At 32.1% G+C, this 16,404-nt stretch overlaps 1 protein-coding gene across 4 annotated transcripts in view; it reads left to right on the forward strand.

Moving 5' to 3' along the window:
- The window catches only part of LOC127701559 (extracellular matrix-binding protein ebh-like), a 64,316-nt gene extending 51,048 nt beyond the window's left edge, over positions 1 to 13,268 (forward strand). For all 4 annotated transcript variants that reach the window (XM_052205502.1, XM_052205510.1, XM_052205520.1 and 1 more), the window contains 4 exons: positions 975 to 1,233; positions 4,125 to 4,271; positions 6,203 to 6,302; positions 12,542 to 13,268. In XM_052205502.1, the coding sequence (XP_052061462.1) occupies positions 975 to 1,233; positions 4,125 to 4,271; positions 6,203 to 6,302; positions 12,542 to 12,691 (656 nt within the window). In that variant the 3' untranslated portion in view covers positions 12,692 to 13,268. The remainder of the gene's footprint in view (positions 1 to 974; positions 1,234 to 4,124; positions 4,272 to 6,202; positions 6,303 to 12,541) is intronic.
- Positions 13,269 to 16,404: the final 3,136 nt, after the last annotated feature.

Consider the following 16,404-nt stretch of genomic DNA (forward strand, 5'->3'; position numbering starts at 1 on the left):
TAAGGAGTTATTGCCCTTTAAAGACAATTTTACGCAATGTGTTCATCAAGTTTGCTAACATTTAAAACTCTTCTCTTCTGAAACTATTGTGCCTAATACTTCTTAACTTTGAATGAATGTTCCTTTAGGAATCTAGTTTATGAATTGTATCCCAAATTTTGATCCATCGTCAAACATGGCCGCCATGGCTAAAAATAGAACAGAGGGGTGAAATGCAGTTTTTGGCTAATATCTCAGAAATTAAAGCATTTAGAGCAAATCTGACATGGGGTAAAATGTTCAAAAGGTCAAGATCAATCAGCCCTGAAATTTCCAGACACACCTAACAACCCATTGTTGGGTTGCTGCCACTAAATTGGTTGTTTTAAGGAAATTTTGCAGTTTTTGGTTATTATCTTGAATACTATTGAAGATAAAGATAAACTGTAAACAGCAAAAATGTTCAGCAAAGTAAGATCTACAAAAAAGTTTAATATGACCATAATTGTCAATTGACCCCTTAAGGAGTTATTGCCCTTTAAGGAGAATTTTACACAAGTTGTTTTATGTTTTTTAACTTTAAAAATCTTCTCAAATGAATCTAGTATAAATTTTGTATTTCATTTCCTTGTACCTCAAGAAACATATACACTATGGCTAAAATGGAACATATGGGTAAAAAGCAAAAATAATCATTGATGAAAGATTTAAGCAAAAAAAATAACAGGTGAGCGATTCAGGCTCTTGAGAGCCTCTTGTTTGAAGTATGTATAAATAAGAAGATGTGGCATGAGTGCCAATGAGACAACTCTCCATCCACGTCACAATGTATAAAAAGTAAACAATGAGACAACTCTCCATCCACGTCACAATGTATAAAAAGTAAACAATCTATATGACACAGATATTCTTATTTCTAATTTTCTAATCCTATTTTGATTTAATTTGTTCTTATTTTATGCCAGTATTATTTACAGTTGTTCTGACTTTTACAGGAGTGCTAATTGAAGGAGGAGTGTCTCGGCAATCATATGGTGGACAAAAAATAGCAGATTCTTTAAATTCATCTTTAGTTGAACATAAGTACAATTTTGTTACACCTGTTGATAAATTACTAGTCAGATATGTGATGGAACAATCTTGTTATGCGTGTGAAAATTACAAGGACATGAAGAGCAAATGTGACAAAGATTCAGATAGTTATAAGGCAACAGTATACCTCAATAATTTTGATCTGCCTGAAGATGCACATATGTAAGTTATATTTAGCAACATTGTAAGTAAATATTATCTGTTTATAATTTTTGTATACTACCAACAAAAATGAAGATGCTTAACTATTGATATATCTAGCTGACTAATCTTTCTGAAATTTTGACACAGTAATATCTGCCTTAGAATTCGCACTTAATTTTCCATTTCATATTTTAAAAGTGTAGGATATAAAATTTACTTTGTTTAAGTAGTTTTTTTAATGGATTTAAGATTTAGCATGCATTCTTAAGGCCAATAAACCTTGAAACAAAACAAAAAACTCAGAGATAACCTAAACAATCTACTATGAATAAAGTTGAGGAAAATGTTAGCCATAGTAAGCTTGATATAAAGTATAGATAACACTAACATGAACCAATGCTTATCATTTTGTTGACACTTGCCTGATTTGTATTATAGAAGTAAAACTAGCAAAACAGCAGTTTCTGGTGGTTGTTCTGTTAACATTTAGCTGCTTTTTACTATATAGTATATAACATTAAAATGTATACAATGAATCAACAACAAGAATACACAGTACAACATTTATAGTACATAACATTAAAATGTATACAATGAATCAACAACAAGAATACACAGTACAACATTTATAGTAGATAACATTAAAATGTATACAATGAATCACTAACAAGAATACACAATACATGTGTACAACAGACCACATCAACCATAACTGTTTCCTGAAAAAAACAAACAAACAAAAACAATCAGCAATGAACTACAAATGGTCAAGATAGCCTGACTTGGTACAGACACAAAATCTGGTGTCTGTTATAATAATTCGGGTTTGGATCCAGGATTTGATGTTAGGGTGGCACACTCTTTTTATTGGGATGCGCCCTTCTGAATCTGCACATGTAAATAAAACACCTTATGACTATTTGTCTGCCATTACTGGACATCACAACTGTTGCCGTGGGTACCAATTTTCGTGGATTTGGAATAAATTGTATTTTTCTGGATACTTGCTTTTGTGGTTTTCCCAAACTTTACATACAAGCTTCAAAGAAACTAATACTTGGCTGAACACTTTAATTTAGCATTACTGACAAAATCCATGAAAATTACTACTCCAAAAATAATAATCCTCAGTATACAAACAAGGAGCACTTTAAACTTATCAAATCATTCTCTCCTGGATCCTGATTAATAAAAAGTACGATAAATATTTTGCTTTAAGTATGTTTGTTTACACATGGAAGTATTATATTGACAGGAACTCCAAAAAAATTAGTACATTCGCATCCCACTGATTTCTTTAGGAAAATAAAAGGTTCGACTCAGTTTTTCAAGTACGTGATAACTTCTTTGTTGGGTATCTGCGATGCCGCCTTCGCCTGTATAGTTTACAGAAACTGATCTTATCACGTGATCTGTTATCGAAGGTCTTATCTACCTACCAATGTAAATTAACACGGAAACTCCCGTGGCTAATTGCGAATCACTACATGAATAACGACACCTGTTTCTGTTCAATAATTAAAGACTACAGCTGAAACAATCTAAAAAATCGGTCCATATTTAACAGAATGACAAAAGAAAATTAACTGTATTCGGAAAGAAGGTAATATTATTTTTAGTTTTGTTTGATATGTTTTTATCACTGGAACTAGGAAATCGGGAAATATCCGGTTATGAAAATTACATGACTCTGAAGTAGAGTGTTTGCAGAAAATAATGTGATGCACGTGTAGTGTGCCGGATGGTGCTGGATAACTCAAATTTTAAGTTAAAGATTGAAAACTTTAATCGAGTGTAACACAAATATTTATGGTTTTCTCTATCGTAAAATATCGTAAAATGTAATTTAACATATTTATAGAAAATGTTTTAAACACTAAGAGAGGTGGATAATTATACGCACGTGATGGCCTCTTCATATAGCATGTATCAGGTTATAACACCGATTACATGTACACCTTTTGAATAAATTCAAAAGTTTAAAACAACCTTCAACCTAGTCCGTGATTGCTCTGACGTCTGACAGACTTGTTTTGGGAAATAATGGCTTAATTTTAAATATTTCGATGCATTTAAAGAAATATCATAATGCTGGGTCCTAAGCAGTATATTCTTAAAATTTTATCATTAGAATTAAATGTATTTGTAAAGGCTTAACATATCTGAAACATCTTGCAGCGTTTGTTTAGAAATTTATAATATTTTGTTTTTGTTGAAATGCATGAAATATTTGACATCAGACTTTCAGTAACTAATGCAACAAGATATTTGTCAAAGTTAGCAGTAAACCTCAATTATACATGCAGATTACAACTCATGATGTGTTTCCTTACACAAGAAATTTATTATAATTGAATATAAAAATTAGAAGATGTGATATGATTGCCAATGAGACTACTCTCCACCAGAGACCAAATGACATAGAAGTTTACAACTATAGGTCACCGTACAACCTTTATCTTTTCTATTGAACAAGTTTCAGATTTACAAAAGCAATAAAACTCTTCAATGTCTTCACCGATAATTTTTTCAAATTCTTCATCATCAAAATCGTGCACGTCAATACTGATTAGTGAAATATTTGTAAGTGACGATAGTTTATTAACATAGAAAACCTAGTAAAAAACTGTCAACTGCCAAATATTGGCATGGTCGTTAAATGTCATATCCTTAACATTTATGTATACATCAGGTTACTTCGGTAAATTCCGTAATTACGAGTATCCCGAAAACGTTGTTGAACCCATGCATTGATACGACTAATTGAAAGATGTCAAGTTAATTAACAGATACTTAACGATTTTGCGGCATCACACTTTAAACGTTTGAAGTCCGTTTGTTGGAGTTCCTGTCAATATAATACTTCCATGGTTTACAGTAAATAATGCAAATATTTTTTTTCATTGTAGGAGTGTTACACATGATATTAGTTGTTTTAAAAGTGCTGAAGGTTTTTTCAATACAGATCTGTGGGGGATGGATTATCCATGTGTACATAAACTGATCTATCAAGCCATTCAGTCCTGTCCAATGGACAATAGAAAACATATGTATAGGTAGGTCTATCAAGTCATTCAGTCCTGTCCAATGGACAACAGAAAACATATGTATAGGTAAGTCTATTAATTCATTGAGTCCTATCCAATGGACAACAGAAAACATATGTATAGGTCGGTCTATCAAGTCATTCAGTCCTGTCCAATGGACAACAGAAAACATATGTATAGGTAAGTCTATTAATTCATTGAGTCCTATCCAATGGACAACAGAAAACATATGTATAGGTAAGTCTATTAAGTCATTGAGTCCTATCCAATGGACAACAGAAAACATATGTATAGGTCGGTCTATCAAGTCATTCAGTCCTGTCCAATGGACAACAGAAAACATATGTATAGGTAGGTCTATCAAGTCATTCAGTCCTGTCCAATGGACAATAGAAAACATATGTATAGGTAGGTCTATCAAGTCATTGAGTCCTATCCAATGGACAACAGAAAACATATGTATAGGTAAGTCTATTAAGTCATTGAGTCCTATCCAATGGACAACAGAAAACATATGTATAGGTCGGTTTATCAAGTCAGGTAGGTTTATCAAGTCATTCAGTCCTGTCCAATGGACAATAGAAAACATATGTATAGGTCGGTCTATCAAGCCATTCAGTCCTGTCCAATGGACAATAGAAAACATATGTATAGGTAGGTCTATCAAGTCAGGTAGGTTTATCAAGTCATTCAGTCCTGTCCAATGGACAATAGAAAACATATGTATAGGTAGGTCTATCAAGTCAGGTAGGTTTATCAAGTCATTCAGTCCTGTCCAATGGACAATAGAAAACATATGTATAGGTAAGTCTATTAATTCATTCAGTCCTGTCCAATGGACAATAGAAAACATATGTATAGGTCGGTCTATCAAGCCATTCAGTCCTGTCCAATGGACAATAGAAAACATATGTATAGGTAGGTCTATCAAGTCAGGTAGGTTTATCAAGTCATTCAGTCCTGTCCAATGGACAATAGAAAACATATGTATAGGTAGGTCTATCAAGTCATTCAGTCCTGTCCAATGGACAATAGAAAACATATGTATAGGTAGGTCTATCAAGTCATTCAGTCCTGTCCAATGAACAATAGAAAACATATGTATAGGTAGGTCTTTCAAGCCATTCAGCCCTGTCCAATGGACAATAGAAAACATATGTATAGGTAGGTTTATCAAGCCATTCAGCCCTGTCCAATGAAAAAACATTTGTATAGGTGGTTCTGCAGAACCCTTTACAAATGTTCAGGATTTGATCTCTATCTAGGTCAAACCAGCATCTAAATCATTGACTTATGCAGCTTTCAGCTAAGTAAAAAGCTTTGAGGTTAATGAGCAAAGGCTGATCAGCCAAGAATCTGAATAATGTGTCCAGGTGGAGTGACATGTCACCCCATAAAATTTATAATCTAACAACATTGTCAGTGATTTTTTATGGTCTCCCAATGTCAAAATCTTAAAACATTTCACCATTTCCAGTATACAAACATACACCATTGAAATTTTGAATATATTGCATAATAAATATGGCCAGTTCACAATGGAAAATTGAAGTCATCTCTTTTGTTGGTTTAAAAGTTGTTGAGTGGACGTTGGCTCCGTGTTGAAGACCGTACTTTGACCTGTAATGGTTTACTTTTATAAATTTTTACTTGGATGGAGAGTTGTCTCATTGGCACTCATACCACATCTTCTTATATCTATTTAGTTTAGAAATTAGGATTTTGAAACGGGTCTGAAAAACATTGTAATTATTGCATCTCTTCATGCCAAAAATATTTTTGTCAAATTGAATTAGAAATGTATTTGATGATATAATATTTTTTATAATTTCAAAAAGTATAAAATCTGTGAAACATTAGACCCATGAAAGATGTTGGTTGAAAATTCTTCAAACAGGAATTGTTTATTATAATCATAATTTATGTTTTTATTGATATAGAGCCATATATTTAAGTGGAGGTGTCACCATGTTACCAGGATTTTCTGAGAGATTACAAGCAGAGTTAAAGAAATTAGCACCTCCATCAGTTTTAGTTGAGGTAAAGATAGATTATTTTGAGGATGCCCCACTTACTATAATAGGGCCCATGACATCATGTTTTCTGGTCTGTGTGTCAGTCCTTCCATTATTCTGTAAATTAGTTTGTCCCATATCATGTTAAAGGTTTGGTTTGAGGTAGTTTTCAATTAATTAGTTATAACATCAACTTGATGCTTAGTACACTTGTCTATCTTGATGTGAAACTTTAAGAATATATACCAAATTAGAGTTTTGACCCATATTTCACAGTTTGCTGAACATTGAAATGTAATAGTGTTAACAGGGCATGGTGTACTATTTAAGAAATAATTCATGGAAGCCATAGATTTGTTGGACATTTACACATGGCCTGGGCCGTGATATTCAAATTTTGTCCTAAGCGTTAGCGATGGATAAAATTAATGAATATCACGGCCAAGGCCACGTGTAAATGTCCAACAAATCTATGAGTTCCAAGAATTATTCGATTCTAATAGGACAAATACGGTAATTTAAAAACTGAAGCGAAGGTAAGATTGCCGTGGGTATGGTTGTTCTAATTTACCCCTGTAAGACAAAAGCTACAAATTTCATATAAATCTAAGTCTTGCTTGAACTATTTCTTAAATAGCCAGTAAAAAAATGTGTTCAATCCTTATAATTCTTAACCCAAACATTTTTTTTTCTGTTGGCTACTATTTACTATCAAATTCACAGCTGACATGTCGTAACTAAGGAGTGAGCCGCCATGTTGACTTGCTGAAATCCACTAATGTGCAACCCCGCCACATTCTGTATGTATGTGCCTGTCCCAAGTCAGGAGCCTGTAATTCAGTGGTTGTCGTTTGTTTATGTGTTACATATTTGTTTTTCATTCATTTTTATACGCCCGTCAAATTTTTGACGGGACGTATTATGGTATACAAATGTATGGCGTCCGTCCGTCCGTCTGTCCGGCGTAAACATGTCGCACCGTAACTTGAGAATGACTTATCCAAATTTCATGAAACTTAACATAGTTGTTTCTTATGATGGTCAAACGATCTGTATACTTTTTGGTGAAATTAAGATTAAAACTTTTTGAGTTATGGGACTTAGTAACTAAAACAAGTGTGTGTTTTTTTTCACATGTCACGCCGTATCTCAAAAACAATTTATGATTATTACTTAAAACTTTACACACTTCTTAGTTATATTAACCTTAAGATCTGTATACTTTTTGGTGATGATTCAAAATTTTATTTTTGAGTTATTGAGTATTTTGTAAAAAAAGGGGGAGGGGTTTTTCACATGTCGCGCCGTATCTCAAAAACGATTTATGATTATTGCTTAAAATTTTACACACTTCTTAGTTATATTAATCTTAAGATCTGTATACTTTTTGGTTTTGATTCAAAATTTTATTTTAGAGAGATTGAGTTTTTTGTAAAAAAAAAAGGGGGTTTTCGCATGTCACGCCGTATGTCAGAAACTATTTATGCTTATTGCATAAAAATTCACGCGCTCATGGCGCAGCTGTTTATTTGTACATAAATTAGGCCGTTAGTTTTCTCGTTTGAATTGTTTTACATTGTCATTTCTGGGCCTTTTATAGTTGACTGTGCGGTATGGGCTTTGCTCATTGTTGAAGGCCGTACGGTGACCTATAGTTGATAATTTCTGTGTCATTAGGTTTCTTGTGGAGAGTTGTCTCATTGGCAATCATACCACATCTTCTTTTTTATGAATAATGCAATAGATTAGAAAATGAAACAACACCTACCTCAACACTCCATTTTAATACGATATTATCCGAACTTAGGGCGTATACTCCAGCTTGAAAGTTTTCATTTGTATGACGTCATGTTATGACATGAAGTTAATGCGCCAAGATCGTTCACGAAATTCCGCGGAATTTTATTTTATTTTGATTCTATACATTTTTTAAGCTCTTGAGCATTAATTCTTTTTATTTTGCATTAGAATAGGAATAATGGTTCTGTAGTTTCTTTTTCAATTTCAATTTGAAGACAACGAAATCGATATAGTGTTTGCATATAGGTTACGATACATGTGGATTTACGTGGGAGGTAAATAGTAACAGCCATCAATATGTAATCTCTGAGTCTGCGCTAAGTATAGATATATTGAGAATTTTATCATGTTGTTGTTTACAAAGCGAAAGAAGCACATCATTTTAAGGTGAGAGGTATGTAAATGAACGCCCCTAACGGAAAACGGGAAAATTTACGTTTGTTGTTATGAGAGTTATCTCCCTTACACCAGAAAAATATTTTCAAAATGGTCATTTCCGTTTAGGGGTATTGAATGAACTTCATCAAAATATAACAAAAAGTGTAGTGATGGTAAATGAAATTTCTTGTCCGACTGAAACATTGCTTCCCTCCCAAGAAAATGAAAGTAACTTGGCATGGTGTGATGGTCGGAGAGTGGTTGAGTTGGGTTTACTAGCTGACCAACTTAAAGCTTGCAAGAACTGCTTTGCACCATTGCTTCTGCACAACTGTGTAAAAGAACAAAGAATCGGTCTCGGAAGTATTTTCTATATACCTTATGGTAACTGTCCATACACTAACGTAATAAACACTGGTAAACGGCACAGATCAGAGACTTCAAAAAAGGGAATATGGGACGTGAATACAAAATGCAGTAAGGGAAAGAATATTACAAACCTATGCATATACACACATACACTCGCACAATAACAAATTAAAGCTCACACTATAATGTTGACTTTTCTATTTTCATTTTATATATTGAAATTCCATAGCAAATATAGTCACAACTTACAGTTGTATAAAAAGAAAAATTCATTTCTCAAAACCTAAGAACACTAAGAGACCCTCGACAAGAAAGAGGAAACACGCTTTTATATGCTTAATACTAATTTGATATTCGTTATATAATCACTTTCTCATTTGGATGTTCATACAAAACAAAAAAACGTTGTTTACAGTGCTTTCTTTCACGTCCGCGATATGGTCTATAAATAGAAGTGGAAAGTACTAGTACCAAGTGTGATAAATAAAGGATTAAAACAAACAATTTATATTAAGAATATTGATACAAAAGTATTAATTTGCTGCGTGACATGAAATTTGTAAAATATAATGTCGGAAATTACTTCAGAAGGGTAAAGCAAGAGAAAAGGAAAATAAACTTGAATGAGAATCGACATGGGGATGGGGCCTTGTCCACGGACAAACGGGAAATAAAATAGTTATATTATAAAAAAAAAATAAGTGTACACGTTGCTTTTAAGTCAATTTGAATGGAACATTGTGAAAAATGAGTTTCAAGCACGAAAATACGGTAAGGGAACCCGCTGCACGAAAATTACCCTTTACCGCCACTTCAAAAATAAAATGATAAGCAAAGTACATAAATTATACTGAAAATTCAGAAATGTGTACGTGCATTAATTAATTTATTTTAATGGGCAAAATTTCATCACTAACTATTGCAATTTCAGTAAATACTGTATACACATGCTGCTATTTAAATTTAGAATTAGAATTTTTTGCGATACATATTTCTTTTCAATTTTCGCAATAATTAAAAATAAGCATAAATTTCTGATTTACGAACAAGGATATTGTTGGCATAGATTACGATGCACATAATGCCATTGGCGATGTACAATCCCTGCAACAGCTAATTAACACGTTAAAACTCCCTTCAAGAGTTCTTGAAAATCACAGCTTTTCTGTTCAGTACAGAGTTAGCATGCTCATTATTTTGCAGCTCACAAAATCTGGACTGGATACATTTATCAATACGCCATCTACTGTGTGTTCAAAGTCAATGTTGAACAAAATTGCATGATCTGGTTTACGGTTAAACCATCTTAATATCCTTGCAGGCAAAAGAGGAGGTGTTGATGGCGTACGGGAATTGCTCACCGAACAGTTTGACGGGAAACCCGGGGTAACAAAAGACCAGAAGATACTTGAATCTATTTCAAAATACATTTTGTCATTAACAAACTAGTAAAACATTGTTTGAGCGCTTATACATTTGTTATTGTATTACATGTTTAGTTTCTCGACGCGACACAAAACAATTTTAAAATATTTGCATTAATTCACAGTCCTCACTAAGAATATGGATAGGAGAAAAGAGTAAGGACAATATGCATCAAACTTCAAAGTATCTTTTTTATTGTGTTTTTACCTATAAGTTACGTTTATCCGACATCCCCTTTTATCATATTAAACACACCATTTAATTTACAACGAAAATTCAAATCAGAACTATTGGGCTCGAAGTATGTGTTTATTTTTGTGTTGCGTTGGAACATAATTATATACTGTATATATATTATATGACCTTCTGCAACGATCAGGTAAAAGAAAAGTTTTCTGTTGTGTTTTGTTTAATATTGTTTGTCTTTTGACCGTTTTTACTGGGTTTTTTTTGCTATGGCATTGTCAGTTTGTTTTCGGCTTTGGTATATTTCGCTTCCCTTATGGTGCAGCAGCACATATTTCATGCATTTTCGAGACGAAAATGTGAACAATGAATGTATATCGTCATTCGGAGAATTCAATTTTAAGGACAGACCTTTAGTTTTTCTGTTAAATTTGTTTATAACTTTTATAGACTATACAATTTAGAGCTTGACATATGACATATACACATGTCCATTGATGAAGATGTCCTTTAATCATTTAATCATTGAGTTGTTGTGCATTGACATAAACTGCACACTGATTGAAGAAATAAGTTATGAATGCATACGGTCTCGTATAATCCGTAAAAAATATTAATCGGTAAATAATACTTTTTTTTTCAGACAGGATAATTTTTTCATAGGCGCTATAGCGCATTAGTTTAGAGGAACAAATTGTAACCAAAGAGACACCTTAATGAAGCGGTTGTTATCTTTATGTGACAATATTTCTATGTTGGTAGACGACGATTCTGCTGATGGAGAATTGATGTTGCGTAATCCTATTCGGCGATGTCATGCAATTTCAACCTTTTCCCGTCGGCAACACACTTTCAACGACTGATATATAAAAAGGGAGTTTGGTAACCCTAGGAAAATTATATATCAATAGAAAGAAAAATTCAACTATAAAAACATTTAATTTTTATAGAAAAATCGTAGGAATGGTTTTAACTGCAGAATAAAATAAGCTTGAAATTTCTAATTTTTGGCGAAAATTTGACGTTATGTCTATGTACTTTATGGGTGTTTCCGTAACATTTTCAAATGACTGTAACTTTGAAAGTAGATTGGTTACTCACTTAAATTTTTTGATTTTTCTTTGTATTTTTAAAAGTTCTACGTGTATACAATTTCTTGAAAAAATCGTTGGACAAGCCATTTACGTACCTGTTACCTTAAATGATACGTATTCTTGTTTCATATATTTATTTGAAATTATGTGTATACCATGAAACCGTTGAGAGTATAAAACTGGAGGCCCTAAGGCATTTATGTCTAGAATGGTGGCATTATTCATGTCTTTAACTTTTAAGAAGTTTATGCAAAAATCAGCTACTATCTACAAGATTGCCAGTGTAGTGTTCAGTTGAGATATATTTTCATTAAGTTTTCAAGTTAAGGGGGCCTAAACATGACTAAAAGTGATTATTAAACAAAAGTGGAATATTGTGTGAATTAGACTGCATATGGGATTAATGTCAAAAGTTCTGTTTAAAGGAAATATGAATAATTTTGCAAGCAAACACCTTTCTAAGAGATCATTAAGGTGAAGTTTATTTTGAGACATCCTGGTTATTTCCAAGAAACTTACATACCTCTATGGTCTGGTATTCTTTCAATATGTAGTTTTGATTTTTGGGTTAACATACCCTTTCAGTTAGTAAAGGGGTTGATATGACCATTGATATAGCAAAAGGGTTAACATGACCTTTGATTTAGTGAAAGGGTTAACAAGGTCATTGATTTAGCAAAAGGGTTAACATGACCTTAGATTTAGTGAAGGGGTTAACAAGGCCATTGATTTAGCTAAAGGGTTAACATGACCTCTGATTTAGTGAAAGGGTTAACATGACCTTTGATTTAATAAAAGGGTTAACATGACCTCTGATTTAGTAAAAGGGTTAACATGACCTTTGATTTAGTGAAAGGGTTAACATGACCTTTGATTTAGTAAAAGGGTTAACATGACCTTTGATTTAGTGAAAGGGTTAACATGACCTTTGATTTAGTAAAAGGGTTAACATGAATTGGCATAACCTTCTTTCTATGCTTGTATAAATCCAGTATTTTTTTGTCTATTTCAGGTACATGCTTCACCACAAAGATATTACAGTGCTTTTATTGGTGCAGGAACATTGCTATCAAACCTTGCTATTAGTGAACAAATATTTATATCCTCAGAAGAATGGAAGAAAGATGGAGCAGCTACATTCAGAAGATGGAAAGCATCGTAAAAATTGGATAAATTATGATATCATACTCCACGTACAATTTAAATCCTGCTTTACTGCCATTTAAAGATATTGCAAAATAAAACTATTGATCTTGTGTTTACAGAATTAATCCATGTTTTTAACGTGTAAAATGATGCATTTACATGTAAATGAATATATTCAAACAATGCTGCCGTTCTTATCGGATGATAATTATAAACATTAGAAATGTGTATTTTTATTGTCGAGCCTTCGACTTTTGTCGAAAAAGCGAGACATAGCGATCCTACATTCCGTCGGCGTCGTCGTCGGCGGCGTCCACAAATAATAACTCTGTGGTTAAAGTTTTTGAAATTTTAATAACTTTCTTAAACTATCCTGGATTTCTACCAAACTTGGACAGAAGCTTGTTTATGATCATAAGATAATATTCAAAAGTAAATTTTGTAAAAAAAAAATTCCAATTTTTCCGTATTTTACTTATAAATGGACTTAGTTTTTCTGCCAAGAAACATAACATTCACTCTGTGGTTAAAGTTTTTGAAATTTTAATAACTTTCTTAAACTATCCTGGATTTCTACCAAACTTGGACAGAAGCTTGTTTATGATCATAAGATAATATTCAAAAGTAAATTTTGTAAAAAAAAAAATTCCATTTTTTCCGTATTTTACTTATAAATGGACTTAGTTTTTCTGCCAAGAAACATTACATTCACTCTGTGGTTAAAGTTTTTGAAATTTTAATAACTTTCTTAAACTATCCTGGATTTCTACCAAACTTGGAAAGAAGCTTGTTTATAATCAAAAGATAGTATCCAGAAGTAAATTTTGTAAAAAAAAAATTCCATTTTTTCTGTATTTTACTTATAAATGGACTTAGTTTTTCTGCCATGAAACATTACATTCACTCTGTGGTTAAAGTTTTTGAAATTTTAATAACTTTCTTAAACTATCCTGGATTTCTACCAAACTTGGAAAGAACCTTGTTTATGATCAAAAGATAGTATCCAGAAGTAAATTTTGTAAAAAAGTAAAAAATAAATTCCATTTTTTCCGTATTTTACTTGTAAATGGACTTAGTTTTTCTTCCAGTTAACATTACATACAGTCTGCACTTTAAGTTTTTAAAACATTTATTAGATTGATAAACTATCCTGGATTTTTACCAAACTTGGACAGAAGCTACTTACAATCAAAAGATAGTATAGAGAGGAATATTTTTATTAATTTTTTTCCTCATTTTTGTTGAGCCTGCGATTAACAGCAAAAGTAGGCGAGACACTGGGTTCCGCGGAACCCTTACGAATTTTTTACCTATTTTAGCTGTTTCCCAAGCCAAAATTGGACAAAATAGTTTGCCTTTTTGCTTTCCCTTTTGTCTTTAACCAGTGTTATATTTGTCTTTACTATTCCCCTTTCCCTTTTGTCATTAACCAGTGTTATATTTGTCTTTACTATTCCCCTTTCCCTTTTGTCATTAACCAGTGTTATATTTGTCTTTACTATTCCCCTTTCCCTTTTGTCATTAACCAGTGTTATATTTGTCTTTACTATTCCCCTTTCCCTTTTGTCTTTAACCAGTGTTATATTTGTCTTTACTATTCCCCTTTCCCTTTTGTCATTAACCAGTGTTATATTTGTCTTTACTATTCCCCTTTCCCTTTTGTCTTTCACCAGTGTTATATTTGTCTTTACTATTCCCCTTTCCCTTTTGTCTTTAACCAGTGTTATATTTGTCTTTACTATTCCCCTTTCCCTTTTGTCTTTAACCAGTGTTATATTTGTCTTTACTATTCCCCTTTCCCTTTTGTCATTAACCAGTGTTATATTTGTCTTTACTATTCCCCTTTCCCTTTTGTCTTTCACCAGTGTTATATTTGTCTTTACTATTCCCCTTTCCCTTTTGTCTTTAACCAGTGTTATATTTGTCTTTACTATTCCCCTTTCCCTATGCACTGCCAAAGAAAAATGTCAAAAAATTTCCCCTGCCCTTTTTGGGGTACAACATACTGTATATCATTTTTCCGCATATGTTTAAGCTTTCCTTTGTTATTGGCAGCTAATAAATGTGGAAATTCAACCCTGCATAGATTTCCTTGCATATTGAAAGATTTATTGCTGTTTAAACATTCCTTTCATTATACTGTTAATGATCGATTATTTACAAAACTTATATGTAAACTTGTTTCAGCCTTAAGGTTATATATATATGTAGATTCTTACATTGGTACCAGTGGATTATCAGATTTATCCAATCGAGATAGTTAAACTGTCGAATTTTAAAATTGATAATTTTACTATCGAGATTGGATAAATTTGATAATCCACAAGTAACTATGTAAGAATCTCTTTCTCTAATGATTATCAAATACATTTTCATTTTTGATAAATGAAAATCCAATTCGAGTGCCTTCCACATTCCACAAAGTTGTCAATTTCATTAACACCTGTTAGCACAATTTCATTCATCCAGTGAGCTTTTAAAGGTAATGACCCTTAGACTCATCCAATCATCTTCTGAGATCATCAGCAATTACACGTTGATTAAATTTGTTTATACAATGGGTCCGGAAAGGGTTAAATTGCCAAAGAATTAGAGAAACATTATAAATAATCCAGCCCCCTTTTAAAGTTCTGGATTCACCACTAAAATTTTTAACATATCAAGCAAACACCAGCATCAAAGTTCATGCTTAAAAAGCTATTTCTGATTTTGATCTTATAAACAGTTGTATATATATTAAGATCTTCCATGAGCTATTCTAAAAATATAATATGTTATTTTTTATCTCTTTATTATTCATGAAAAATGAATATGTACATTCCATTTTCTTTTTAACAGTTTTATATATATTTATTCATTTTTATTTTAAATTGATATATGAACTTATACTGCAAGTTGTGTCTTTTTTAACTGGATGTAAAAGCTTCAGCTTTTTATCATATACTGATAGTAGTTTTTGTGATCATATAAGATTATTGTGGATTCATTTATTTTTCATGGGTACCAATTTTCGTGGATATTTGATTTGGTGGTTTTACTAAAGTCTGCATACAATTCTGTACATAATTAGCACTTAGTTGAACATCTAAATTGGTGAATTATTTATACCCACAAAATCCATGAAAATTGGTATCCCACGAATATTAATGAGTCCGCAGTATGTAAATTATGGGATAATTAGAATTTCTGGTTGTGTACTTATTATTATACAATGTGGCATTATGCAGTGCAAGAGAAATATATATACATGTATGACATTGAGACATTTTTATAAATGCAATATTGAAAAATAAGTTTTCCTTTCGTAATGATAGGATTTTACACCTGTGAATGGGTTCTGTTTGTTAAATTGAGTAGACTAAGCTAATCTTTTGAAAATGTATATTTAAGTACAGTGTTTTGTAATAAGTATTTTGTTGCCATATTTTTACATCGAGATGTATTGCTATCGCCTAGATTTCCATTATGTAAATTAGTTTTGGGTTTGTAACCGATCTATAAACATGATAAATACGCGCACATAAACGAGTGCAAAATAACATTCCTTATCGTTTGATATAAATACATCTCTTCAATGAATACTGATAAAAATATTTTTGTTTACAACATAAATTAATAATATGAAAATGTTTTGTAGTTAGATATATATATATAAGTAAAAAATCATTGATAATATCAATGCACACGTACCGAAAAATTGTGTTAAAGCATGCGGAAGAATATCTCAAA

Source organism: Mytilus californianus, unplaced genomic scaffold (genome assembly GCF_021869535.1).
Source record: "Mytilus californianus isolate M0D057914Y unplaced genomic scaffold, xbMytCali1.0.p SCAF_1, whole genome shotgun sequence".
NCBI lineage: Eukaryota > Metazoa > Mollusca > Bivalvia > Mytilida > Mytilidae > Mytilus > Mytilus californianus.